This window comes from Lycium ferocissimum, chromosome 12 (assembly GCF_029784015.1).
Source record: "Lycium ferocissimum isolate CSIRO_LF1 chromosome 12, AGI_CSIRO_Lferr_CH_V1, whole genome shotgun sequence".
NCBI lineage: Eukaryota > Viridiplantae > Streptophyta > Magnoliopsida > Solanales > Solanaceae > Lycium > Lycium ferocissimum.
Genome location: NC_081353.1, coordinates 46,659,674 through 46,683,401, shown reverse-complemented (window position 1 = coordinate 46,683,401; position 23,728 = coordinate 46,659,674). Strand labels below are relative to the sequence as shown.

Below are 23,728 nucleotides of genomic sequence, written 5' to 3'. Positions count from 1 at the left end.
AAAGATATTTATTCAAAAAAAATACTCTCACAAAAAATATTACATAAGGGGAATTATCGTTCCCATTCGATATGTGGAGGGAATATCGTTTCCCAACCTGTAAATATTAGCAAGCAAAGGGGAATTGACTCCAAAATAATAACATATCATTTATAAATCATCAAGATATAATTTACAATAATTAAATATCACAAATTAACAGGTGTGATTGAGTATATCAGAAAGTACATGCACAAGGTTACATAATACTAGTTTATTTACTCAGTTCTTGAAAAAGCGTACGTGGCACCCATTTATTCATTTCTCTGATGTGTTCACACATATGTTAAACACTCTTTTATTCCTTTCTTTGATGTGTTCACACAGGTCCAACTAATCATATATTCTTAATCACGTCCATTTGCCAACGCAATATGCATATTACTCTAGCCATCTCAAAATATTTGTCACATGTTGCAATATATAAATCACTCTCGAAAATTAAACTATAAGAATTTTAAAATCTAAAATTTTAAGATATTTTTTTTATCATATTGATATAAAAAATTACACTTATAATATTTTTCATATAATTTTTGAATATCTAATTTGACTACAACTAGTAGTGGATCACCTTTTGCAATTAATCTAATTCAATTTATCTTCATAAATTAATCAAATTAACTTTCAAAAAGCTAAACGTGTTAATTATTTTCGATTGAAGGTGGGTACTACATTTCTATGAAGGCAAAATAATCTCATGAAATTTGTCAAAGTAATGGTTTTAATTAATAGTAGTATTATAATTAGGTTTAGTCGTGATTGTTAATGTTCTAATTCAAATTAAGTGACGTTATTTGCAAGTAGGGATGTTGGATTAGAATTTTGCTTTGACATTTGCACAGGAAAGGTTTAAAAGATTTAAAATTCACAAATGATATCCTTTCCTTTTTCTTTTCTTGCCATAGGTTTACAGAAAGAGTAGGGTCAAGCCAAACCGGACCTACTAAGATTTAAACACATGTGCATTAATGTAGGCAACAAGGGATATTGTCTTGTTCCTGTGCATGCAGAAAAAAGGTTCAACGCGCTCTAAGCCCGGCCCGTGCTGTTAGGAAGATTGACCGCAGAGCGGTACCACCCACCCAAAGTTACTCGTATTAGTGTCGCATCAAATCATATAAATTTGCTATAGTTAATTGATTTAATAAAATAATAATACATATTAGTTAATTATAATAATGATATAGCTTATAATAAACACATAAGTATCATATACTTATTGAATTTATATATACCGAAGCAAATAAATTTTCACTACTAAATGTGGTCACTCTAAACTATCTCATTAAAACTAATTTCTTGTCCCCAAAAGCTAGAAAGAGAAGCTAGGGTTCTCCCATTCCATCCCAAAATATTACAATAAAAGTTAAATAAACAAAAAGAAAAAGAAAACACAAAATAAGCAAGACTAAGGGGCCATTTTCTTTAGGATTGAGAGATCTAATCTAAATACTAGAAAGGTTGAGTGCAAATTGAGATGAAATACTCTTTAAATCTATTTCTAAAATATTTAATTTCAATTTTGAATTTAAATTAAGGACAAGATTCTAAAACAATTACCTATCAAAAAATCTCGAAATAGTATTTTAAATATTTCAAATGATATTTATAGCCATAAAAAATCACATTATAAGTTTAGAATTATATATTTTAAGTATCTACTACTTGTCATGGAATCTTCTCTTGACTAACAAATAAAAAATTGCAAAAGAGAAACAAAACAAAAACTTAATCCCTAATCAAAAGCTCACTGAGCTTCATTCGCACCAAACACGTACCCACCCTTAGTGGCTGTTTGACCATGAATATTTTTTTTTTCTGGAAATCATATTTGATTGTAAAATTTCAGAATTTTAAAATTCGAAAAAACATCAAGAAGTGGTTTCATTTTTTTCGCTCTAAATCAATGATAAACACACAAAAACAAATGTAAGTTATGGTTCATGGCCAAACACAACTCTAATTTCCAAATATTGTTTTTCACTTTTAAAATAAAAATTATTTTATTGTAGAATTTTTGTGCCCAAACAAGCCTCATAGCCTGTTTGGTCAAGCTTATAAAATCAGCTTATTCTAAAATATACTTTTTCCAAAAACGTACTTTTGGTGGAAGTTAGTTTGTGTTTGGTCAATTAATTCAAAAAACACTTTTGAGCAACAATTTATGTTTGACCAAGCTTTTAAAAAACGCTTCTAAATGGATTTATTTCAAAAGTACTTTTCAAAAAATTATTTTTGGCAAAAGCTATTCCTTTTGGCTTCTGAAAAATGTTTTTTTTTTTTTAATCAAATATAGAAGGTAGAAGTTATATACTTGCTAGGGTGTCAATGGTTTTCAAAAAGCCGACTTAACCGGTGGAACCGTACCGTACCAAACCGAGTTTTAGGTTTCTTTTAATAAAACTGATGGTTTTTATATAAATTTATAACCGTACTGAATAATTAGGTAGGTTTTAAATTTTATAAAAATAAACCGAAAAAATGCCGAACCGTACTGAATAAGTTTATATGTGTAAAATATATTCTTTATACAATTTTTTATTTTATATATATAGTAAAATTTTCGCCTTGGGTTTGGGACGATTACAGGCCGGCAACATAATTAACACCTAAAGTTCTAACTCTACTCTATTATATTACTCTTATTGAAATTAAATTAGTTCTAGCATGTCGAATAGTAACTAGCTTGTAAGCTACTGTATTCCAACGATCTTGGATAGAAAACTACAAAATATTAGATATATTTCCTCTCGTATGGTTTTAAATTTCTCTTATTGAATACTTAATCTTAGTAGGCTCAGTTCTTGAGTTTATCTTGATTGATTTTTGACCCCTCATGAGATCTAAATTATGCTTTTTGTCTTTGCTTAACATTGTTTTACACTATTGTAAAATTGTGGGATTAAACTTTATTCTTCTCGTCTTTCATGTTTTCTTGATTCACCATCTTTTAAATAGTAAAAATGTCTAGGGAGTTTTTGCTTAGTATGCACGATCGTATCTTTAGCTTTTACTAGTGACTATAATATGATTTTTTTTAAAGATAAATACTGAAAATTAACGAATCGTACCGATACCAAAGAGAAACCATGATGATGAGACTGTTTCGAAAAGTGAAATATTGGTTCTACAAAATGAAATAACCGAAAAATTGATATGGTATAAATTTTATAAAAATAACCGCCTAAACCATACCATTAACATGCCTATATACTTCTGAACCATCTGAAAAACAGCTTCTGCTAAGCACTTAATTTTTTTTTCAAAAATTTAACCAAACACCTCACTTTTTCTTATTAAAAAAAAGTAAGCAGTTTTGAAAAAATATAAATTTGGGCAGACGTGCTATCAGTGTCACCCGTAAATTCCTTGAACCTTCCTCAATTACCTCTTCATATACCCTGGCGGCCTAGTATTATTTTGTTCTCTCTTTTTTGACCAAAACCAACACATTCAATCCCTTCTTATCTCCTTTTTTCATCTCTTAGGGTTCCATTTTTGAGTTACATTCACTCTCAAAATCATAAATATAAACACCCTTTTGGTTATTCAATTGACTGTATTGTAATTCTTTTTTTTTTTTTGGAGTGTGAAGAGATGAGGATGTTGGAATTATGTGATACAAAGAATGTATTTCCACCTGGATTTAGGTTTCATCCAACAGATGAGGAACTTATTTTGTACTATTTAAAGAAGAAGATATGTAGGAAGAGGATGTTGCTTGATGCTATTGCTGAGACTGATGTTTATAAGTGGGAACCTCAGGACTTGCCTGGTATGATATCATATTCTTTTTTTTTGATGTGATATTGAATTTGGGGTTTGGTTTTCTTGGTGTTTTTTTGGGTAGTTGACTTGATCTGATCTGAATTTGGGGTTTGATTTGTTCTGTGTTTGCTTTTGTTATTTTGAACCGTTTATTATAGTGATTTTTGCTTGTGTTATATGGTTCTGTATTTTTTCTTAGGTTTAACAATTTCCTTTTTGGTTTGCTGAGTGATGGATGATGTGCGATATAACAACAACAATTACATCTCAATCATCAATTAATTGGGTGAGGGGTATATATGATACTTGTCTATACATCTTGTTTCATATCTATATGCGTTTTATATTAGGTGTGAGGAGTTTTTGTGATTATAGGTCTAATGCTGTATAGTTGAGCTTCATAGCTGCTTGATTATGGAAATAGTTTCGTAAATTATGGGTGTGTTCGGTATGGAGTAAAATGTTTTTCAGGAAGTAAGTGGGTTTCTTGCCCATGTTCCGTATGTAAGCTAAAATTATTATACTAAAAACACTTGTAATCTGGACAGATACTAGGGGAGGTGGGGTGGGGGAAATGGGGGTGTGAGGTGGTGAGGATGGGGCTAAAGGGGGATGTGGGGATGGGGTCTACGGGTGGTGGTGGGGATGGGGTCTATGGGGTGGTGGGGATGGGCAGCTACGGGTGGTGAGGATGGGGGGCTACGGGGGTGTTGGGATGGGAGGCTAAGGGGGAGGGGTGGTGGGGATGGGGACTACGAGGGGTGGTGAGGATTTTCGGGGGATGGGGGGGTGGGGGGGTGGGCGGCTAGGGGGCGTTGTGGATGGGGGCTCCGGTTGGGGGGGGGTGTGTGTGGTGGTGGGATGGGAGGCTACGGGGGATGGTGGGGATGGGGATGGAGGCTACTGTGGGTGGTGGGGCTGGGTATGGGGGACTATGGAGTGTGTGGGTTGTGGGGATGGGGGCTACAGGGGGAGGTGTGGTGGTGTGGATGGGGATACTTTTTGGGGGGGGGGGGGTTGGTTTGTTGTGGTGGTGGGATTGGGAGGCTATGGGGTGGTGGGGGTTGGGAGGCTACAGGGGGTTGAAGATGAGGTGTGTTGGAGGGTGGGGGTTGAAGATGAGGTGTGTTGGAGGGTGGGGATGACATAATCAATGTGGAAAGTCACTTGTGTACTTGTTAAGGGAATAAGGAAAGTCATTTTCCTCATTTCGAACATGGGAAAATTCAAAAACTGGACATACCCTTTTTGTAATCATGTAAAAATTTGTTTCATCAAAGCATCCAGTTGATGCAGCAGCTATAGCACACACCCTATATTTACTCCACATAGGTTCATGGACTTGTGTCTTCCAAATTCTTCCCTTTTCTTTTTTCTTTTGATTTCCTTCCTAACTTGAGATCTTATCTTATTCATAATTGTTAGTTGTCCTAAAATTAGCTGGTGCTGCTTTGTAAAATCATATTGTGGTAGATACTGTTTCATGACCTTTTTTAATCTTTTGAATAGTCTACTTATGGATTTTGCAAATTTTGAAATGCAGATCTGTCTAAGTTAAAAACTGGGGACCGGCAGTGGTTCTTCTTTAGCCCCAGAGATCGAAAATATCCTAATGGAGCACGGTCAAACAGGGCAACAAAGCATGGGTATTGGAAAGTTACGGGAAAGGATCGAATTATTATGTGCAACTCTCGTGCTGTTGGAGTTAAGAAGACCTTAGTCTTTTATAAAGGCCGAGCACCAGTAGGTGAACGGACAGATTGGGTGATGCATGAGTATACTATGGATGAAGAAGAGCTGAAAAGATGTCAGAACGTTCATGAATACTATGCGCTTTACAAGGTATTTAAGAAGAGTGGGCCCGGGCCTAAGAATGGTGAGCAGTATGGTGCACCATTTAGAGAAGAGGACTGGGCTGATGCTGATGATAAATGTCCAAGTCCCAAAGGCTTTATCCACCAGGACAATTCAACAAAGCATGTTACTGAAGCTCCTTCTGTGGATGGTGGACTTGACGAATTGTTGAACCATATTGGAAATGAGCCTGTACTTGTGGAGCCACTTTCTGTAGACTATGCTTATGCTCTGGAGCAGCTTGTGCATGAGGAAGATACTCAAAGTACCTTGCTAGATCTTTTGGCAAGGGAAGTTAATTTTGCCAATCATAGTGCGGTGATTACGCAGTCAGGCACATCACAGCTACAGTTGCATGAGGCATCAGAGGTCACATCTGCTCCTGTTATTCATGAACAGCAGCGGCATGTGGTGGAAGAGGACTTCCTTGAAGATTTTCTGGAGATAAATGACCTTCTTGGTCCAGAGCCAAGCACTCAAAACTTTGATTACCCGGAGCTGGGTGTTAAAAACTTTGATGAGGCTGGACCAAGTGGTCAAAACTTTGAAGATTTGCAATTCGATTATTTGGATGGGCTGACAGAATTTGACTTGTATCATGATGCGCCCTTGCTTCTTGATGATATAAGAAGAACTGAACTGGGGCAAGTTACTGAACCATACATGAACAACTTTGTGAATGGTTCTGTAAACCCTGATTCTACAACGTATTTAAGCAGTTGTCAGAATGAAATGACGAACAATCGGCCTATGTATTTGAATGATGGAGAACTGTGGACACATGATCAAAGATTCAACATCTTTAACCCCAGCGAGGCACATCAGTTGGTTGTTCCTCCAGCTACTCCAGGTACAGAAATGATCTCAAACAGAAATACTGCCATTGATTGGCCTATGCTGTATTAATGATCTTTCAAGATTTTCATAAACACATTTGTGTGATCTGACTTTATGGGGCTCTTGACAGATGATGGTATAAGAATAACCATGTCATGGCGAGAACTCTTTTGCCCAAGTGGAAATGGGAGAGTTTGAGCCAAGCAAGAGCTCTGCTGCTACTGCTAATATATTGGTGTTAGATTTTTTCCCCTAATTTTTGCAAGTTTTGGCAATGTTTCTAGGTGTTGTATATGATAGTAATTTGGGAAATCATCCTACGGGCGCAAATCAGAATCAAATACCCAATCAGAATGATGGTACTACACCGTCATGGTTATCCTCTCAGTTGTGGGCCTTCGTGGATTCTATACCTACCACTCCTGCTGTAGCTGCTGAAAGTCCTGCGGTTAATATGGTCTTTAAGCGCATGTCTAGCTTTAGTAGGATGAGAATAAACGCCGGGAACATGAATGTTGTGGCAGGTAAAACAGCAACTTCAAGAAGTTCGCGCCGCTCTAAGAATGGGCTTTTATATTTTTCTTTCCTTGGAATACTTTGTGCAATCTTATGTGTGTTAGTAGGAATATTTGTTAACGTCTTGAGGAGATACATATCCTCTTAAATATGCAATGAAGTTTTGGTGTTCTATCACCTGGCATCTTGCCAGAATCAATGATAAGCTGAGGATACATTCTATGAGTAAAACAATATCTACCTTAGAAGTATGATGTTTAGATTCCCCCCTCCCTTAGTACCTACCACTGAGCTCCCTAAAGTAGAACAAAAAGAAAAAAAAAAATAGCAAAGGAAAATACCTTCAAGTGAACAGAAGAACAAAGAAATTACTCGTGTGTCATTTACTATTTTGACTGAAGCTCTGAAATTATGTCATAAGCAATTTTTCTCTGCTTTCAGAGTTTTGCTTTGCAGGTATACGTATAATTGGATTTAATTTAGGTGAGTCCAAGTTGATTTCTAATTTGGAAGGTCCAGTGTGGCTTGAAATTAATTTTGTTTTTAGTTTCTTGTTTATAGGTTGGACAGGTTTACCTATTCGGTCAGGTAAGTCTGGTTTGGTACTTCTTTGTTTTGGCTATGATAAATATCATTGGAAAATTGCCTCGGGAGGAGATTGATCTTAACTTGTCTTGATTATGCAGCATACTTTATGCTCAGCAGTATAATCAAGTTACTACCTGCCATTTTTACTTTGTAAATTTGCTTGCTATAAATTGTTTGTCTTCCAGCTCTAAGTGTTTTTACTACTCCAAATTATGTTCAATTGGAACATTGTCTTTATCGTATGGGCCTAAACTGGAGAAGTAACTACATACTTAAAGCTGAAGTAGTTTGAACTTCTGAGTTTTGGAGTTACTAGTGTGTAAAACTTATTCGGTGTTACCAACAATGGTTGTGGTGGAGTGGTAAATAGTCTTTCATCCTTATTCTTGGGTTCAAGCCCGGGGTATGGAGGCTTCTTTGCTAGGGAGCACTTGACTCCCCAATGTGTTACTTCCCATACTAAATCTGGATTTAGCAATGCAGGTATCCAAAACTGGATGGGAAACCTAAAAAAATTGGTTGTGCTTGTCATTGATAATCACAGGTGTCAGCAGTGCTGCCATATATCCCTTAATTCCCTATTTTGAAATGCAAATAAGCTTTCATCAATTCGAAGTCGTAAAAAAATTATTAATTCATGATTTGATAGTTATTCTAAGTTAAATTTTCTATTGCGGACACCTGATAGTTGCACTTGACATACTCAAATCTAGTGTGTTAAGGCAGACATTATAGCATATGTTTATTTTTGTTTTCTATTGATTATGTATGCGTCTTCTTACTATATTTTTGTATGATTTTGCTATTAATTATAGAAATTAGTTAGCGGCAAAATGTGTAATTTAAGGGGTTGGCTTTTCAAATAATTACACTAGGATTTGTTAGCTGCTAAGCCTTTTTGTTGATTAAGGAGCCCCTTCGGCGTGACTCCAACCCTAGACCTACTGGTCATGGGTGGAGGTGCTTTACCAATTGAGCAATCCTCACTTGTTCTCTCTATTTATAGACTTTCCCCCAATAAAAAAAGGGAAAAGAAAATCGTTTTGCGACTTTTCTATTTGATGCCTCGTACTGTTACAATCAACACGACATTTGGTGGTTGACGTAGTGATTGTAACCAGAAGTTGGTATGTATTATAGGGAAGACATGAATCCCTCAGATTATAGTTGTATGTTTAACCGCATACTTATTCATTACGGGGTTTCTAACACCCTTAATATTTTGAAGCGGATTATTATTCCCTGCAGGGTTGTTTCAAACAATTCCCTACAGGGTTGTTTGGTTTGAAGATAAGTCATGTTGGGATTAGTTATATTACAGTAATGTTGGGATTAGGTGTCCTAATATTACTTTTTATGGACTTTTATGTTTGTTGTATTAAATATAACAAGCATTACATAATTTCTCAGAAAAAGTTTTGTTTACAAAAATACTTTCCATTATTATTTAGTAGAAAAAAGGTTTGGTAGACCATACGGGTATTATGTTATTTTCATCGTCTTATTCAAGAATAATTAGTCCTAGTACTATTGCTCCATATGGATATCGTTAATCTGATACTATTTTTAATTGCGGTATAACTTGTTTCAGGATTAGTAACCAAATAAGAAATAAGACTATATTCTAGGACTATTTATGTTTGTCCAACATACCACCACCACCAAGGTTGGGACTATGTATGTTTGTCCTTTCATTTTCCACCGCCAACTCAACTTCTACCAGAGCTTCACACCCGGCAGAGCGATTTAGACAATTTCGCCTAAACCTCAAACCAAAATGTGTTAGAAAAACTTCCATTACCTATTGAAAGAAACTTCATAAAAAAAAATGACAAAAAAGAAAGTAATACTATAGAAGTAGAAAAAGAAGAAGATAGGGAAGCCAAGAACAAGCCAATATTACATGAAAAGAAAAAGTAGAAGGCAAAAGAAGAGGGAAAGAACAAGAAAAAGATACAAAAAATTGTACTATTACATGACACAAGGCATGCAAATCACCACCTAACAGGTATGGGTGCGACCGTCTAAGAGGGTGAATACTCTGCTATAAAATAGTTCAAGGGAGTATTTCGACCCTGGAATAAGAGGTAATTGAAAATATCAGCTTTGAGATATTTACTACTAGTAGTTTTATGAACTCTTTAAAATTAGATCAAAGCTATCAATTTGTACAAATATAAGAGATGTATTTTATACTCAGTAGCATAGAGTAGTATTTATATCGAATTCGAATCATATTGACTTAATAAGATCACATGATTAATTGGATAAAAATCTGCCTTCACTTCTTCCATTATCGAAATTCATCTTGTGTATTTTTCTTGGTCAAAGCACATGAAAAGAAATCACCAGCTAATTACTATACAACTGCTAGCCTTTATTTCAGTAATACACCCATCAAAACTATCTATACAAACTAGCATTGCTACCACTATGCACAGCGATAGTAACTTTACAACTACTGTAGTACTATTTAATTTACACATTCCACAACCGAAAATAAAGCATTAGGCAATATCTACAGCTCTAACATTCCTTGTAACCTCGTGTTTCCTTCTTTGGCACTTCCACTGTTAAAACTCCCTGCTCAAGCTCACACTTGATCTCATCGGCCTATACATTTTCCGGCAGCTGGAACCTCCGCCTGAAACTCCCGAGTCGACGCTCCACGCGGTGCCACTTGTCGTTCACTTGTTCATCTTCTTTGACTCTCTCTCCACTTATCTCTAGTATGTTGCCATCTTCAACTTGTACCTTAAGATCTTCCTTCCTCACCCCTGCCATTAAAAATTGCACTTAGCTTTACTAGTAAGAGTCTAGCAAATCTGCATCCTTCTGAATATATGGCGCATACTCCTATTATGCACCCTATTGTTGCCACTTCCCTATTTTTCTTTCTCATTAGTTATATCCTAGTATAATCCTTTACGAGACCACCCCCCCCCCCCCACCCCTTTTTTGGGCAAAAAAAAAAAAAAGAAAGAAGTTCTCAAAATCCCTATTTTTGTGCCAAAAGAAAAAAACTTTTCAACTGCCCTTTTTTTGGTGCAAAAATAAAAATAAAAATAAAACAACTTTCAAGAACCCCTTTAGTTTCTTTCGCAAGTACACTTTCTAAACTCGTCTATATCATCATACATGTATAGGAAGGTACATATGTATGCTAGCTAGGTGAGATTTAAACACTACTCGATATCTAATCTATACAAGGGTGAGGGTGTAAATGTTGTAGTATTGGATGTGAGAACAAAATCATACAAAATCTAAAATCACTCTTCACGAAGGAGGCCTTTTGAAAAAAATCATGCTAGACTTCTATCATCCCGATAGAAAGAGGGCAAAAAATTCAAAAATCAAAGGTTGATGGATTTTGTGGCTTATATTACGGTTCTAGCCCTATGCTAAGCCAACTAAGCAAAGTTGAAAGATTACGTCTATAAGTCACAATTTCAATCCTTACATCAATCAAGGTAATCCTAGTATTTAAATGAAAAAAAATAAAAATTGATGAACCGGTCTATCATCTCCCAACTTCAAAGGGTGCGGTCGATCCTAAAAACTGGCTACACGAATTTCTCGATATAAAAAAATTCAAAAGCATTTGCAACAATATTTTTGTGTAGAAAATAAATCAACAAAGAAAAATGTTTAGCTTATAGGTACAAAAACTCTTTAAGCTTTGATTTTTAGTTTTGAAGTTTTTGGATGTAAGCAAAAACTTGAAATTACTATAATTAGAAACTTAACTAGGAAGGTCGACACGAAAAACATGAGCATTGTCAGTTTCAGGCCAATCAACATAAGCATGACCAAGGTTGACACGTCATCATCACGGCCACCTCTACGACCCGGCCAAGTCATTCCACCACTCAGTCCATAATCAAAAGGGTCCCATAAATCAGAAGAAAAAGGATCAGTAATATTTCCTGTCCATGGTCCTATTGATGAATCCATTTTTCTTTCTTTGGAAACACATGAAATTGGTAAGCAAATAATTTTTATTCTCACCTGCTTTGTTTTATTTATAGCTGCCAAGGATAGGTATATCTATTGCATTTTTCTTTTGTGACACTTTCGACAAGAATGGTGATGACTTGTGTCGATGTTATATGTGTTGGTTACTAGATTACTAAGCCACGTTTTCATTTTCTTGAAACTTAGATTGCCTTGCAACACGTTGATGTTAGATAAGATCAAGTCGTATACATTCTACTACATTACTTGTGGACTATCGGGCTGATCTTTTTGGCAGGGCGTATCCAATCGGAGGTGTATTAGGGAGGAGTCAGGATTTTAATTTTTTTTCTTATTAGGTTATGAATAGTTTAGTTGTACATGTTAGATAAATTTTTAATTTGGATATAGAGTTTGAGCTAAAATTACGGAGTTTTACTGAACTCGTAACTATTACTGCCCTAGTTCACTTATACCAATGATTTTCTATTCCTACATTATATATAATATATATTTAAACATATCTGGACGCATTCAAGTTCAAAATAAGTGCAGAGCTAGAGTGTTGGACGTAAGTTCAGTATAATTCTATAATTTTAGTTTAAATTCTACATTTATCTTAAAAATCATTTTATGTTATGAGATACTTAACAATATATGAAAGCAATAGGATAGATAATTATGCGAAAAAGTCAAGTATATATAGGCTACAGAAAAATCTTAATTCCAATTTACTTATGATGTCCTCCAAGCTATTTTAATTTCACGAACTACTTTAGAAAATTGGACACTACAGTCTTGGGCATACTGACCCATTTGTGGTCTGCCGTCCCGTGCAACCCCCACAGTTTGGCTCATAAACTCAACATTTTATGTACAAATTATTAATTTAGAATTCAGTAACTAAAAATAGCTTTAAAGTTACGAAGGGTATATTACTTATGAAATTGCATAGAAAATTTATCTTTTAATTTGAAACCGATTTCGTTATAAAAAATCTTAATAAAGAAAGCACTAATATAAATGACCATGAAGAAGATAAGTGTTAGTATAAAAGAAAATTTAGAAGGCGATCTTAAAACTCTCTTAAGAGTATATGAGACTTTGTGTGGGGTAAAGAGTTGTCCCTTTCCTCTTACATTAATGACTAGGGACCTATTTCTCATAGCACTTGAAACATGACAACCCCTTAATGAGACCTATATTCTCTTCCATCTCCCACATGTTACGATATATTTTAGGATTTTTAGGTTGAGCTTTGGATTGAAGGAAAATTTAGCTACTTAATTGTGGTTGAAATTATGCAAGTTTGGAATTGAAATCCGAGGCTAATGTGTGGTTGGACCACCATAAATTTGTGATATGAGAGTAGGTGCGCAGTAATACTTGCTTCGCCTCTTACCTGAAAACTACAAAAACTACTCATCATTACAAATTCAAATACACACACACACACACACCAATAATATCTTATAGTATTTCCAGACATCTTTCCAAAACCTATTTTAGTTACCGATTTCAATGATAATTTTAACTATATCTTCAATCTACTTACTTAATAATTTAGTAGACTAACATAATCGAGGAGAGAGCAAACGGGCGAGGAGTAGGTAATGTCATCAATCATTGCCAAAAAACAAAAGCTAAAATGTCGTCATTTTGGATCAATGGTTGACATAAAACAACATGCCAAAATCAATTTCCCAAAGTTTTGTAAAGTTAGAGATTCCCATCACACATTATTTTGTCACCAAAAAGGCTTGTAATTATGCACCAACAACCGCAGGTAGGACCAACAAAAATTGCAGTGGAGTTGTAACTTGTGAGTAGATTCATTTTTAAATATATAAGAGGCCGGTTTCAGATTTAAGCTATTGGTACGGAGTAGTTTGAGTGCGAAATCGTCTTTTTTAGAAAGTGTTTTACCTTTTGTATATAATTTTTTAATATGAATTTAAATTTAATCGATCCCTAATAGGCTAATACGAGTATGAACACCAAGTTGAAATTAAAAAACGACAGGTAGGGATGATATGAAGTGCAAAAGCGGTTGGCTTCTCATTATGTATGTCGGTTTGGCGTCTTTCAGTATGTCCATTTTGGACTTTGTCTTGGACACTTGCTCTATGTAAAGACAAAAGTACTTTAGACCAATTTTGGATAGCATTGTTTATGTGTCTAATATTTAGTGGTTGGACTAGTATTTTAATACCACAATTTTCTCTCCAGCTTTAAAGTCCTTACCGAAGTTAATATAGGTCGATTACAAATGTTCGTAGTAATTTAACTCTTTCTCCAAATTATCTAATTTCAATTCCTTAATTTTCCATGAAAAAGATTGTTTATTGTTTTCCTTTTTGAGTACTTACATAGATGCTCACCACTTTCCATAAAGGATAATCATCTCCTATCACTTTTAATTAATTAACTTCTATACGAACAAGAAAAGTCTGATCCACTCAAATCTTTCTAATTATATTGTCAATTAAAGTTGAACTAATAGTAAAAAATAAAAATGGAAGAACTGGGCATCAATTAAGCACTCCCCTATTTTAAAATGTTACTCTTTGTCTTCTCGGAGTCTAAGTAAAGTAAAATTGATCAACATTTTACAGTGTATTATGCCATTTTTCATTCAAAGAAATTATAACTTAATATTTTATGCATTATCTTATAAATCTAAATTTAATTTTGAAAAATAAAGTAATCTAATGACTAATATTATTTCAAAAGCTAGCTGTACCAACTACCAACAAAAGAAGAAATTAGTATGGTGGTAATTTACCTCTTTTCTCTGAAGTAGACCACATTCATTTATTTATCAAAATTTCCATATCTTTGATTATTCCCTAAATCAAAGATCATAACAGCAATTGGTAATAAATTCCTCTCCCGTCCCATATAACTGAGGCTTTGGCTCATTCACCCTATTAAGAAAGTACTCCCTTCAGATTAAAAAAAAAAAAGTCTACTTAACTTTCATTTTTTTGGTTCAAAAAGAGAATTTACTTACCAAATCAAGACAAAATTAGCTTTACTTTTTCAGATTTGTCCTTCTTAAGAGCTAAGTGATCAAATCCAACACCTATTTAATTAGAGACATTTTAGTTAAATTATTTATTTTTACCTAGGAGTTAGTATTGTTTTAAGGGGTGTGCAATGGCTAATTGGACACTTCTTTTTTTTTTTTTTGATTCGAAGGGAGTAATAAATACGCCGTAATTTACTAAGTTATCTTATGTGAATAAAACTAGATTGATTGATCCTTCTAATTACCGTACATTCTTCTTTAAAATTAAAGGTATAGTTGAAAGTTTTGAATTTCTAAAATGACAATTATTTTTAAATATTTTTTTTGAGCTAAAGTGATACAATTAAAATGAAAAGGAGGGAGTATTATTTTTAAAACACAAATCGTTTCTTACAATTTTCATTAAACTATATAATCAATCATGACTAACTAACACATTAAAATAAAATTTTCATATAATAATTGGGCATGTTAAATGTATAAAATTGTACTCATAAAAAAGACATGTGAGCGGCGTGGATAGCTCTGTTCCTATAAATTTCTTAGCTATTCACTAATCAAACAGTCACTCAAAAAAACAACAATAGCAAATTCCACCATACATTTTGGAATTTTAGGATGTGCAGAAATTGCAAGAAAAGTGTCACGTGGTATACTTCTTTCACAAACCGCCACTCTCTACGCCGTCGGCAGCCGTTCAATCAACAAAGCCAAAATAGTTACAACTTATAATATTTTTTATGCAGTTTTTAAATATATAAATTTTAATTTTAAAATATTGAGTTAATTTAATTCAATAAATTAATTTTTGAAAAACAAAAAGTATCACATAAATCAGGATGGATGAAGTAATATTTATTAAATATATTTTGACGCATTAAAGTTCAAAATAGGCGAGGAGAGCTAGAGTAGGATAGGAGTCCAATAGAATTCATTAATTTTAGCTTAAATTTTGTATTTATTTTAAAAATTCACTTTATGTACAAATTACTAGTAGTAATCTAGAGCTCAATAACTAAAAAATAGCTTTAAAGTTATGAAGGGTATATTACTTATGAAATTGCATAGAAAATTTATCCTTTAATTTGAAACCAATTTCGTTATAAAAAATCTTAATAAGTAAAATAATATATAGAGAAAAGGGTCAAAAACACACTCCAACTATTACTTTTTTTGAGTTTCATACCTAAACTATCATAAGGCTGAGAAAACTACCTAAACTATCTAGTTTGCAAAACACACATCAAATTATTCTTGAATGGCATGTGTTCTACACTCTCCATTTTATATAAAAATATTGCCAAGTATTGTCCACGTGGATAAATAATATCATAATGACACCGACATGGAAATTAAAAAAAATATTTGTTTAAAAAACACACTGAAAAATAATATTTGTAAAAAAAAAATATCAAAAATTATAGAAAATAAAAAAATAGTTTAAAAAATGGAAAAGTTATTTTTTTTTTAAAAATAATAAGAAAACTGATTATTTAGTTTTCACATTTAAAAAAAAAAAAAAAATCAACTTTTCCATTTTTTAAATCATTTTTTTTTTCTGATTTTCTAAATTTTTTGATATTCCTTTTGCAATTTTTTTTTTTTAAAATGCTGATTTTTTTCAAAAAATATAATGCATTTTTTTTTTAAATATACAGTTTTTTAATTAAAAAATATTATTTTTTAATTTCCATGTAGGTGCCACCGTAGCATTACTTATGCCATGTGGACAGTTTTTTTTAGAAAATTTTAGCTTCACCTGCCTTTTCGAGAGTGAATTCACACATTTAGTTCAGGTGTGTTTTGTAAACTAGATAGTGATAGTTTAGGTAGTTTTCTCAACCTTCTGATAGTTTAGATATGAAACTAAAAAAAAAAAAAAATGATAGTCGAACCCGCGACTTTTGTGGGTTAATAAAAAAAATGTTGAACCAAAATTGCACAAAAAAAAATAAAAAATAATAAGTTTCACGCACGAGAAAAGACCAAACTGTTAAAAAAAATAGTTTGGCCTTTCACGAACTAAATTCGTGCATGAAAGGGGGCAACAAATGTCCCCCAAACCCTCCTTCTTTGGCCAATTTTTTTAAAAATTAATGTTTTTTCCCTACTTTGCTTGAAGATTAGTCATGTTTCAGAACGCCGGAATATCAATATTTTATATAGAATTTAATATCTTTTTTTGAGTACAATAATGTCGGCTCATTACATCAAGTACACCTAAACGTTTGGATCGTCGTTTTAGGGGTTCTAAAGTGCCCCGAAGTAAGTTTTGTTAGTTTGGAAACTTGTTATCCTTAGGTTTAAGTGTCATATTTTATAGGGTTTTGATTAATTTAGGACATCCCACGAGTTATTATTAATTGACAATAAAGACTAAGATAACTAATTATCATTAAGAAAATAATAACCAAAAATATATATAATATTAACATAAAATCTACACTTTATTTACAAATACACAATCTCAGGTCCGACATCTGGAGACTTTAGAGTACGGCTAGGCCTAAGGCCAACCCCACCACCCCCACTACCCTCACCATCATCTCCATCCCGCTTCCTCCTCTTAATCTGTACATGCTCTATGGCATGATCATCCTTGCTTCCCTTCCTTCGACCCGGATCCTGGTTCATAACATGCTTTCTATGGGAGATGACGGTGGGCGGTGGGAGTGGGACAACAGCATCAGGAGTCTCGTCAATCTCATTAGGAGACCCGTCCACAGGCGCAGAAGAATGAACCTGAAATAACATATAAATAATTTAGTTTAGATTTATTCTAAACTAAACATGAAATTAACAATTAATTAATAAATTATTTTATTTTATTGTAAAAATCAAACCTGTGTGTCGACAGCCTCCTGAGATGCCTGGTGAGAGGGCTCCTGAACTGGCTCCTGAACGGTCTCCTGAGTGGGCCTCGGAGCTGGGGCTGGAGCTAGAGATGGGTCCACAGGGGTAGAAGATTGAACTTGAAATAACATATAAACAATTTAGTTTAGATTTATTCTAAACTAAACATGAAATAACATATAAAAAATAGTAAAAATCAAACCTATGTGTCGACGGCCTCCTGAGATACCTGGTGAGAGGGCTCCTGAGTGGCCCCCGGAGCAGGAGATGCAGATGGTGCCGTATCAAACACGAAGTCCTCGAATATGGCGTCGAAGTCCAGATGTAGGCCACCTTGTAGATCACGAACTGATGGAGCTAGAAATAAAGGCCAGGGCACATAATTTGACAAAGAGTCTGGCGTATATAGAGGTGTCTATGAAGTCGACGGCTGTGAAGTCAATGGGATATCTGTAGTCGACGTCCGGTAAGAACTCGATGGGATCTCTGAAGCCGATGGAGCCTCATCATCTCTGCGACGACCACCAACTCCTCGGCGACCACGACACCTGCTGCCTGAGGTGGGGCACCGGGAACACGCTCACCGAAACGCTCAAAGTCATATGCCTATCGCATACCAGTATTGGCAAGCTCAATAATCCATGCTGCATACTCCGCTGTCTCAGGGACCTCCGTACGGGCAGTGCTCTTACAGCGCATCATCTGAACGGTCCGTGCCTGCATATGTTTGCAATTATTAACAGTTGAATAAATTTGTAAAGTAGTACATAAGACGATGGAATAAGTTTAAGACTAATAAAACTTACCAGCGCCTCATACGCTATTGCGAGAGCTGCATTGTCACGCCCCAAAACCCACCCTAGACGTGACCGGCATCCAACGTCATGAACAACATCGGAAGAACCTAAACGACACAATAATAACAGTTGAACCCGCCAGGTTCAATATTTGCCTCCAACAGTTTATAAAATAAATGTAACTAGTCATGAATATATGAAGTAGATCAGCGGAAGTCTTTATAATTTAAATAATTCAACCAAAACATGATAACGTGCCCAAAAGAGTTACACAACAACTCTTCTTCTACCCATATTTGAATGTATACTAAGGAGCTTCTAGGAATAAGGAATAAATGTCTAACTTATCAGGATGCAGCCCGGAAACTAATATAAATAAATGAAATTAAATAAATGGGGTGTCCCACGAATGAATGTGTGGGCTCACCAAATCAGCAGCAGCAAGTCCTTCCTAAATGCTGTGAGTATCAAGAACCTGCTCTTCTCCGTTACCTAACATACCATAAAAAACAACAATGGTATGCCTGAGTACTTTGTACTCAGTGAGTGTCTAAGGGGCAATAGTTACAAAACAAGATATGATGAATAAAATTAATAAAATGATATTAATGAAAATCACAATTCAAACCCAGGAATAATGTAAGTCAGCAACATTAAAGAGTCATGAAAGAATCCAACAACGAAAGACATATTAACTTAACTCCTTACTATTTACCATGCCAAGTATTTCACTTCCGAATTCAGTATCACCACAAGCCACTCACAGGAAACAAGATACGAAACAAGCCACTCATAGGCAAACTAATCAATCAATCGATACTTCGGGTTAGGAAACCGCGGAGGCTAATCGTCCTCTGGACTAAGACAAAGAATAGATACTCCGGCTAGGGAAGCAACAGAGGCTAATCGTCCTCTGGACTAGCACAACCATAGATACTCCGGTCTAGGAAGATACGGAGGCTAATCGTCCTCTGGACTAGCACAAAGAATAGATACTCTACGCTAGGAAGCAACGGAGGTCAATCGTCCTCTACCGACACAAAGAATACTCGTATCAATACGTTAGATCCATAACGGCTAATCGTCCTCTCGGATTAGCACGACTTTGCCCATACATGCCCAAACACCAACAAAATACAAATCATGGCATATTACCGAATCATCAATCATGACTTAGAGCGAATATCACTTCTCAAGTCATCATCTCAAAATAGAGGCATTTCAAGTCATAACGATTTAGAATCTTATTCAAATATCTTATTCAATTTCAAGTTCAAGAAACCCATTCAACAACAAAACAAGATTAAGGTCCAACCTTTAGAAGATTAAGTTCAATCATCCAATAATGGGAAAAGCGAGTTTCACAAAGTAGTATAGTTCGTATAAGGTTAGATGCGGGCTTGACCCTACACACGCATGACCTTGTCTAAAAGAAATCATCTTTAATTCCAGAATAAATTCCACCAAACAAGAGTTATAACTTATACAAACAATCAAGGAAGGATTCTCAAATACAATTCATGCTTTCACAATATAAGCGTACTTCACAAGTAGACATAGTTGAATATATGATTTTTGGAATATAGACATACTTCAAGAAAGATTTTTGGGAAAATCTAGACATATATGAAAAGACGAAATTTGAAATATAGACGTACAAATCACCCTCATAGTCAAAAGGATTTTTTTTTAAAAGAGACATACAAATCATCTTTATAGTCAACTTGTCATTACGGATCATTATGCCATATTGAAAGAATAAGTCATTCCAACCAATGTTTTGAAAATGTATAACTTCTTTACGCAAGATTTCGATGTTCTACTTCATCAATGAGAATATCATTACCAACCCTTAATCATCATTATTAAGCATCTCTTATAGAGGAAAACATTCATAATATCACATACATATATAGGGTTTGTTGCAATCTAGGTTTAATGTGGGTTTGTCCCCTCACACACATTAAAACCCATTTAGACATGAATTGGAGTTCAAGAAACATAAGAAAAATTACTTTTCCTTTCATTCATTAAAGAATCTTGAATAAAATTTATACTTCCAACAATAGTTTCAAAAGTGATTTTCATTCAAAATAAGTTTTCAAAAGAGAGACATACCTTAATATGTTAAACAAAGTTTAACAATTCACTTTTTGAATGAAGAACACCCAAACCCTAGCTTGAATCACTTTGGGAAGAATTATGTTGCAAACCCTAGGTTTTGGTCACAAGAATCATGTTAAGAATCATGGGTTTGATATTAGAATGGATTAGTAATGTTAAGGATGTTATTACCTTTGATTTGAAGACTTGGAGGAATGGTTTTCGTCCTTAGGGTTGTTTAGAAAGTGGAGGAATAAACAAAATAAGTGTCTTATTTATATTTTTCTGGTGAAAACGGGCCAAAGGACGCCCCCGAAGGACGGACCGTCCTTCGTGTTACGGACCGTTCTTTGGACCGTCCTTTAGTGGAAATTTCGAGAGAGTTCTGGTAATTTTTGAGACGTTACGGTTTACAGCCCGTAACACGTGTTACGGTCCGTAACGTCTCACCGTAACACAGGCCAAATTTTCAGCGAAGATAGGCTTCAGTAAAACGGACATAACTTTTTGTACGCAACTTTTCTTGGGCTGGACGACCTACCGTTGGAAAGATATTTCAAAGATCTACAACTTTTTATCAAGGAAGTTTTTCCAAATTCGCAACACATTTTCATGAAAATCGGCCAGAAGACAGACCTACCAAAACTTAGGTGAATTTAAGAGGCCTTAAGAACTTCACTAGTTGGTTTGACTTCAAAACGACCATCTTCCACCCGAATTCATCAAGAATGGATTCATATATATATAATATCATCTTAATACTAGATTTTTACACATTCACACCTAGTTCAAGTTTACGGGGTGTTACATTGTCACGACCCAATTCGCGAGTCGTGGTGACACCTACACTATCCCTTCGAGTAGGCGAACCACATTACTAATAACAAGTTAAATAAGCGAAAAATTAAATAAGGATAAGTTATCAAGTCTTAAATACTTATCATAACTAGAAATGTCACGACAACCTCAAAATCTGGTCAAAGGGTACAAGAGCGCTAACATAGTACGAAATATAAGTCTGAAAATACCCGAAGGCTACATATATCGTCCGTCGAATACAAAAAACGAAATAACAAGAGGTCCTTCGTGGGCCACGATGACCAAGTAGCTCACCCCGAATGACCGAAAGATGTCACCCTCGCGTACGTGGCCGCGAGTGTGTAACCGGAGCTCGGATCGTACTCGCACTCAACAAAAGTGTATCAAGAGTAGTATCGCACAACACTAGTACCGGTAAGCATCACAGCCGACAATGATTATATAACGTACGAAGTTAAGTGGAAACTAACAAGTAGCACCTCAGAGCAAACAGTGTGGTCACATATAATATACAAGTAAAGTGTAAAGGAATCATGAAATCAACCAAGACAGATATAGTTCACCGTATGATCACCAAATGTATGAGTGAATGAATGCAATACAATGCAATAGTCACCTCTCTCACTCCACTCGCACACACACTAAGGGCGTGCCTCAAAGCTACGACCCGCGGGGGACCCGCGAAGTCCATGTACCACTCGTGCTCTTCGGCAGTAAACCTCGAAGGCTTCCAATCACTCTCAATCTTCGGCAAGGACCTCGAGTCTCTCTCGTCACTCTCAATCTCCGCAAAAACCTCGAGTCTCTCAATCACTTAGCTCACCATCATCACAAGAATAATATGGAAGGCATGTCACGCATGATATCAACCTCAACAATATCACCAATATACAATCAACAAATACAAGTCATATTAATGTTATCATTCCTTTTCATATGATGAGGGAGCTAGTATATGACAGAGATACAAACAAGTGATAATCACAGAAAATAACACATATGGTGACAAGCCCACATAACAGCTGACAGAGCCAACCTAATTGGAATCCACCTCCACTTCATGCCCAAAGGCCTATATGCTATCCCCGTCACTTTCTACAACTACATACGATTCTCTAATCAGAGTCTAACTAAAGTAGACCGTAACCTACCTCAATGCCGAAATGCGGTGCCACGAACAATCAAACTAATGCCTTCCCTTTGCGTAGCCTCTCGAACGATCAAAATCTATAAAATATGCGATCTACGTTAGAATACGAATCTAAGGACACCCATATTGCTATATTTATATTCGAAACCCCAAAACGCACCCCAAAAAGTAGCCTTGGGCCCACAAGGGCAAGATTGGAATTTTATTGAAAAATAATTTCACCCATTATCTAAGGATCATATATTTTTAAAATTAGTCAATTTCATCCATAAATGGACTATCAAATCATTAATTTTCCTTTCTTAGGACTAGGACTCAAAACTTTTAATTACTTCAATATCTTAACTTCGGACAAAAATCTAACTTTCCACAATTCAAATACCTTGAATTTAAAATTGTACATATGACCCAATACACCTAAAGTACAATCACATAAACTCATTATACACAAAAATTGATATGGAAATACCAAAGAACAACGCATTTGATACAGAATACCAATGTCACAATCTAACTTAATATCGACGAATATAATTCATATGTACTACTACTATTTTATCTCTATAAAGGTAGCAGTAAAGGAACTAAATATATATAAAGTCTCAGTACCTTAAACTTTGAGTGCGTCTGACACAGATACGCCAATACTTCAATCCAGTTCTTCTTCCCTATTCTCGTAAGTAGGATTTCATGTTTAGAATCCCTGTTCCTAATTATGTCACTAAACTAGTCATTTCCAATGAGGGAACTGAAATAGGTTTTTTTTGTTTTTTTTCTTTTTCCGATTTCCCTTGAAAACTGCTACTGCCGGTTATATGCCTTCCCAAAGCCCCACTTTGACTTCCTTTTGCCCTCTTTCCGTGTAAACCAAAAAAAAAAACTTACACCTAATTTCTCTTTTATGTCACTTATTCCTGGCAACATAATAAAAGTGGCTGGCCCACTTCATTTATTTCTAATTGACTACATATTATTGTCAACTCTCTTTGGGTTACGTGAGACCACCAAATGATGGGCTGGCCCAATTTTTTTTTTTTTTTTTTATACTTTTCAAATGTCTTCCTAAGACATCAATTGCCCTTTCACCAGAAGTAATATATCATTAGTCCTCAGATTACTTCACTCTATTCATCACCATATAAACTATAACATGTATTAAAATTATATAAATAAATACAATATAGTCCCATACCCTTTTCGTAGCTTTAAAGTGCTAAACGACCAAACGGGTCGTTACATACATACATATCCTAGGCCATCTAGACGACGCCTAGAGGGGTTGCCAATAATGATGCAAGTGATCCGCATGTACCACTCTATGTACACATGGATCGGAGTGTCATGTCCGACCACCGCTTGGCTTATCATCCTCGCATCCCAACTCTGGACACGCTGCCGCATATGGAGCCGCCATGC

The 23,728-nt window shown here is 35.1% G+C and overlaps 1 protein-coding gene and 1 pseudogene across 1 annotated transcript; one reads left to right on the top strand and one right to left on the bottom strand.

Moving 5' to 3' along the window:
* Window positions 1-3,448: 3,448 nt before the first annotated feature.
* On the top strand, window positions 3,449-7,251 carry LOC132041088 (NAC domain-containing protein 17-like). The gene is made up of 3 exons (XM_059431861.1): window positions 3,449-3,817; window positions 5,354-6,514; window positions 6,786-7,251. Exons 1-3 carry the CDS (start codon window positions 3,640-3,642, stop codon window positions 7,163-7,165), a joined length of 1,719 nt encoding a protein of 572 aa, XP_059287844.1. The 5' UTR covers window positions 3,449-3,639; the 3' UTR covers window positions 7,166-7,251.
* A 2,608-nt stretch (window positions 7,252-9,859) lies between these two features.
* LOC132041089 (16.9 kDa class I heat shock protein 1-like) lies at window positions 9,860-12,006 on the bottom strand (annotated as a pseudogene).
* Between the last annotated feature and the right edge of the window lie 11,722 nt (window positions 12,007-23,728).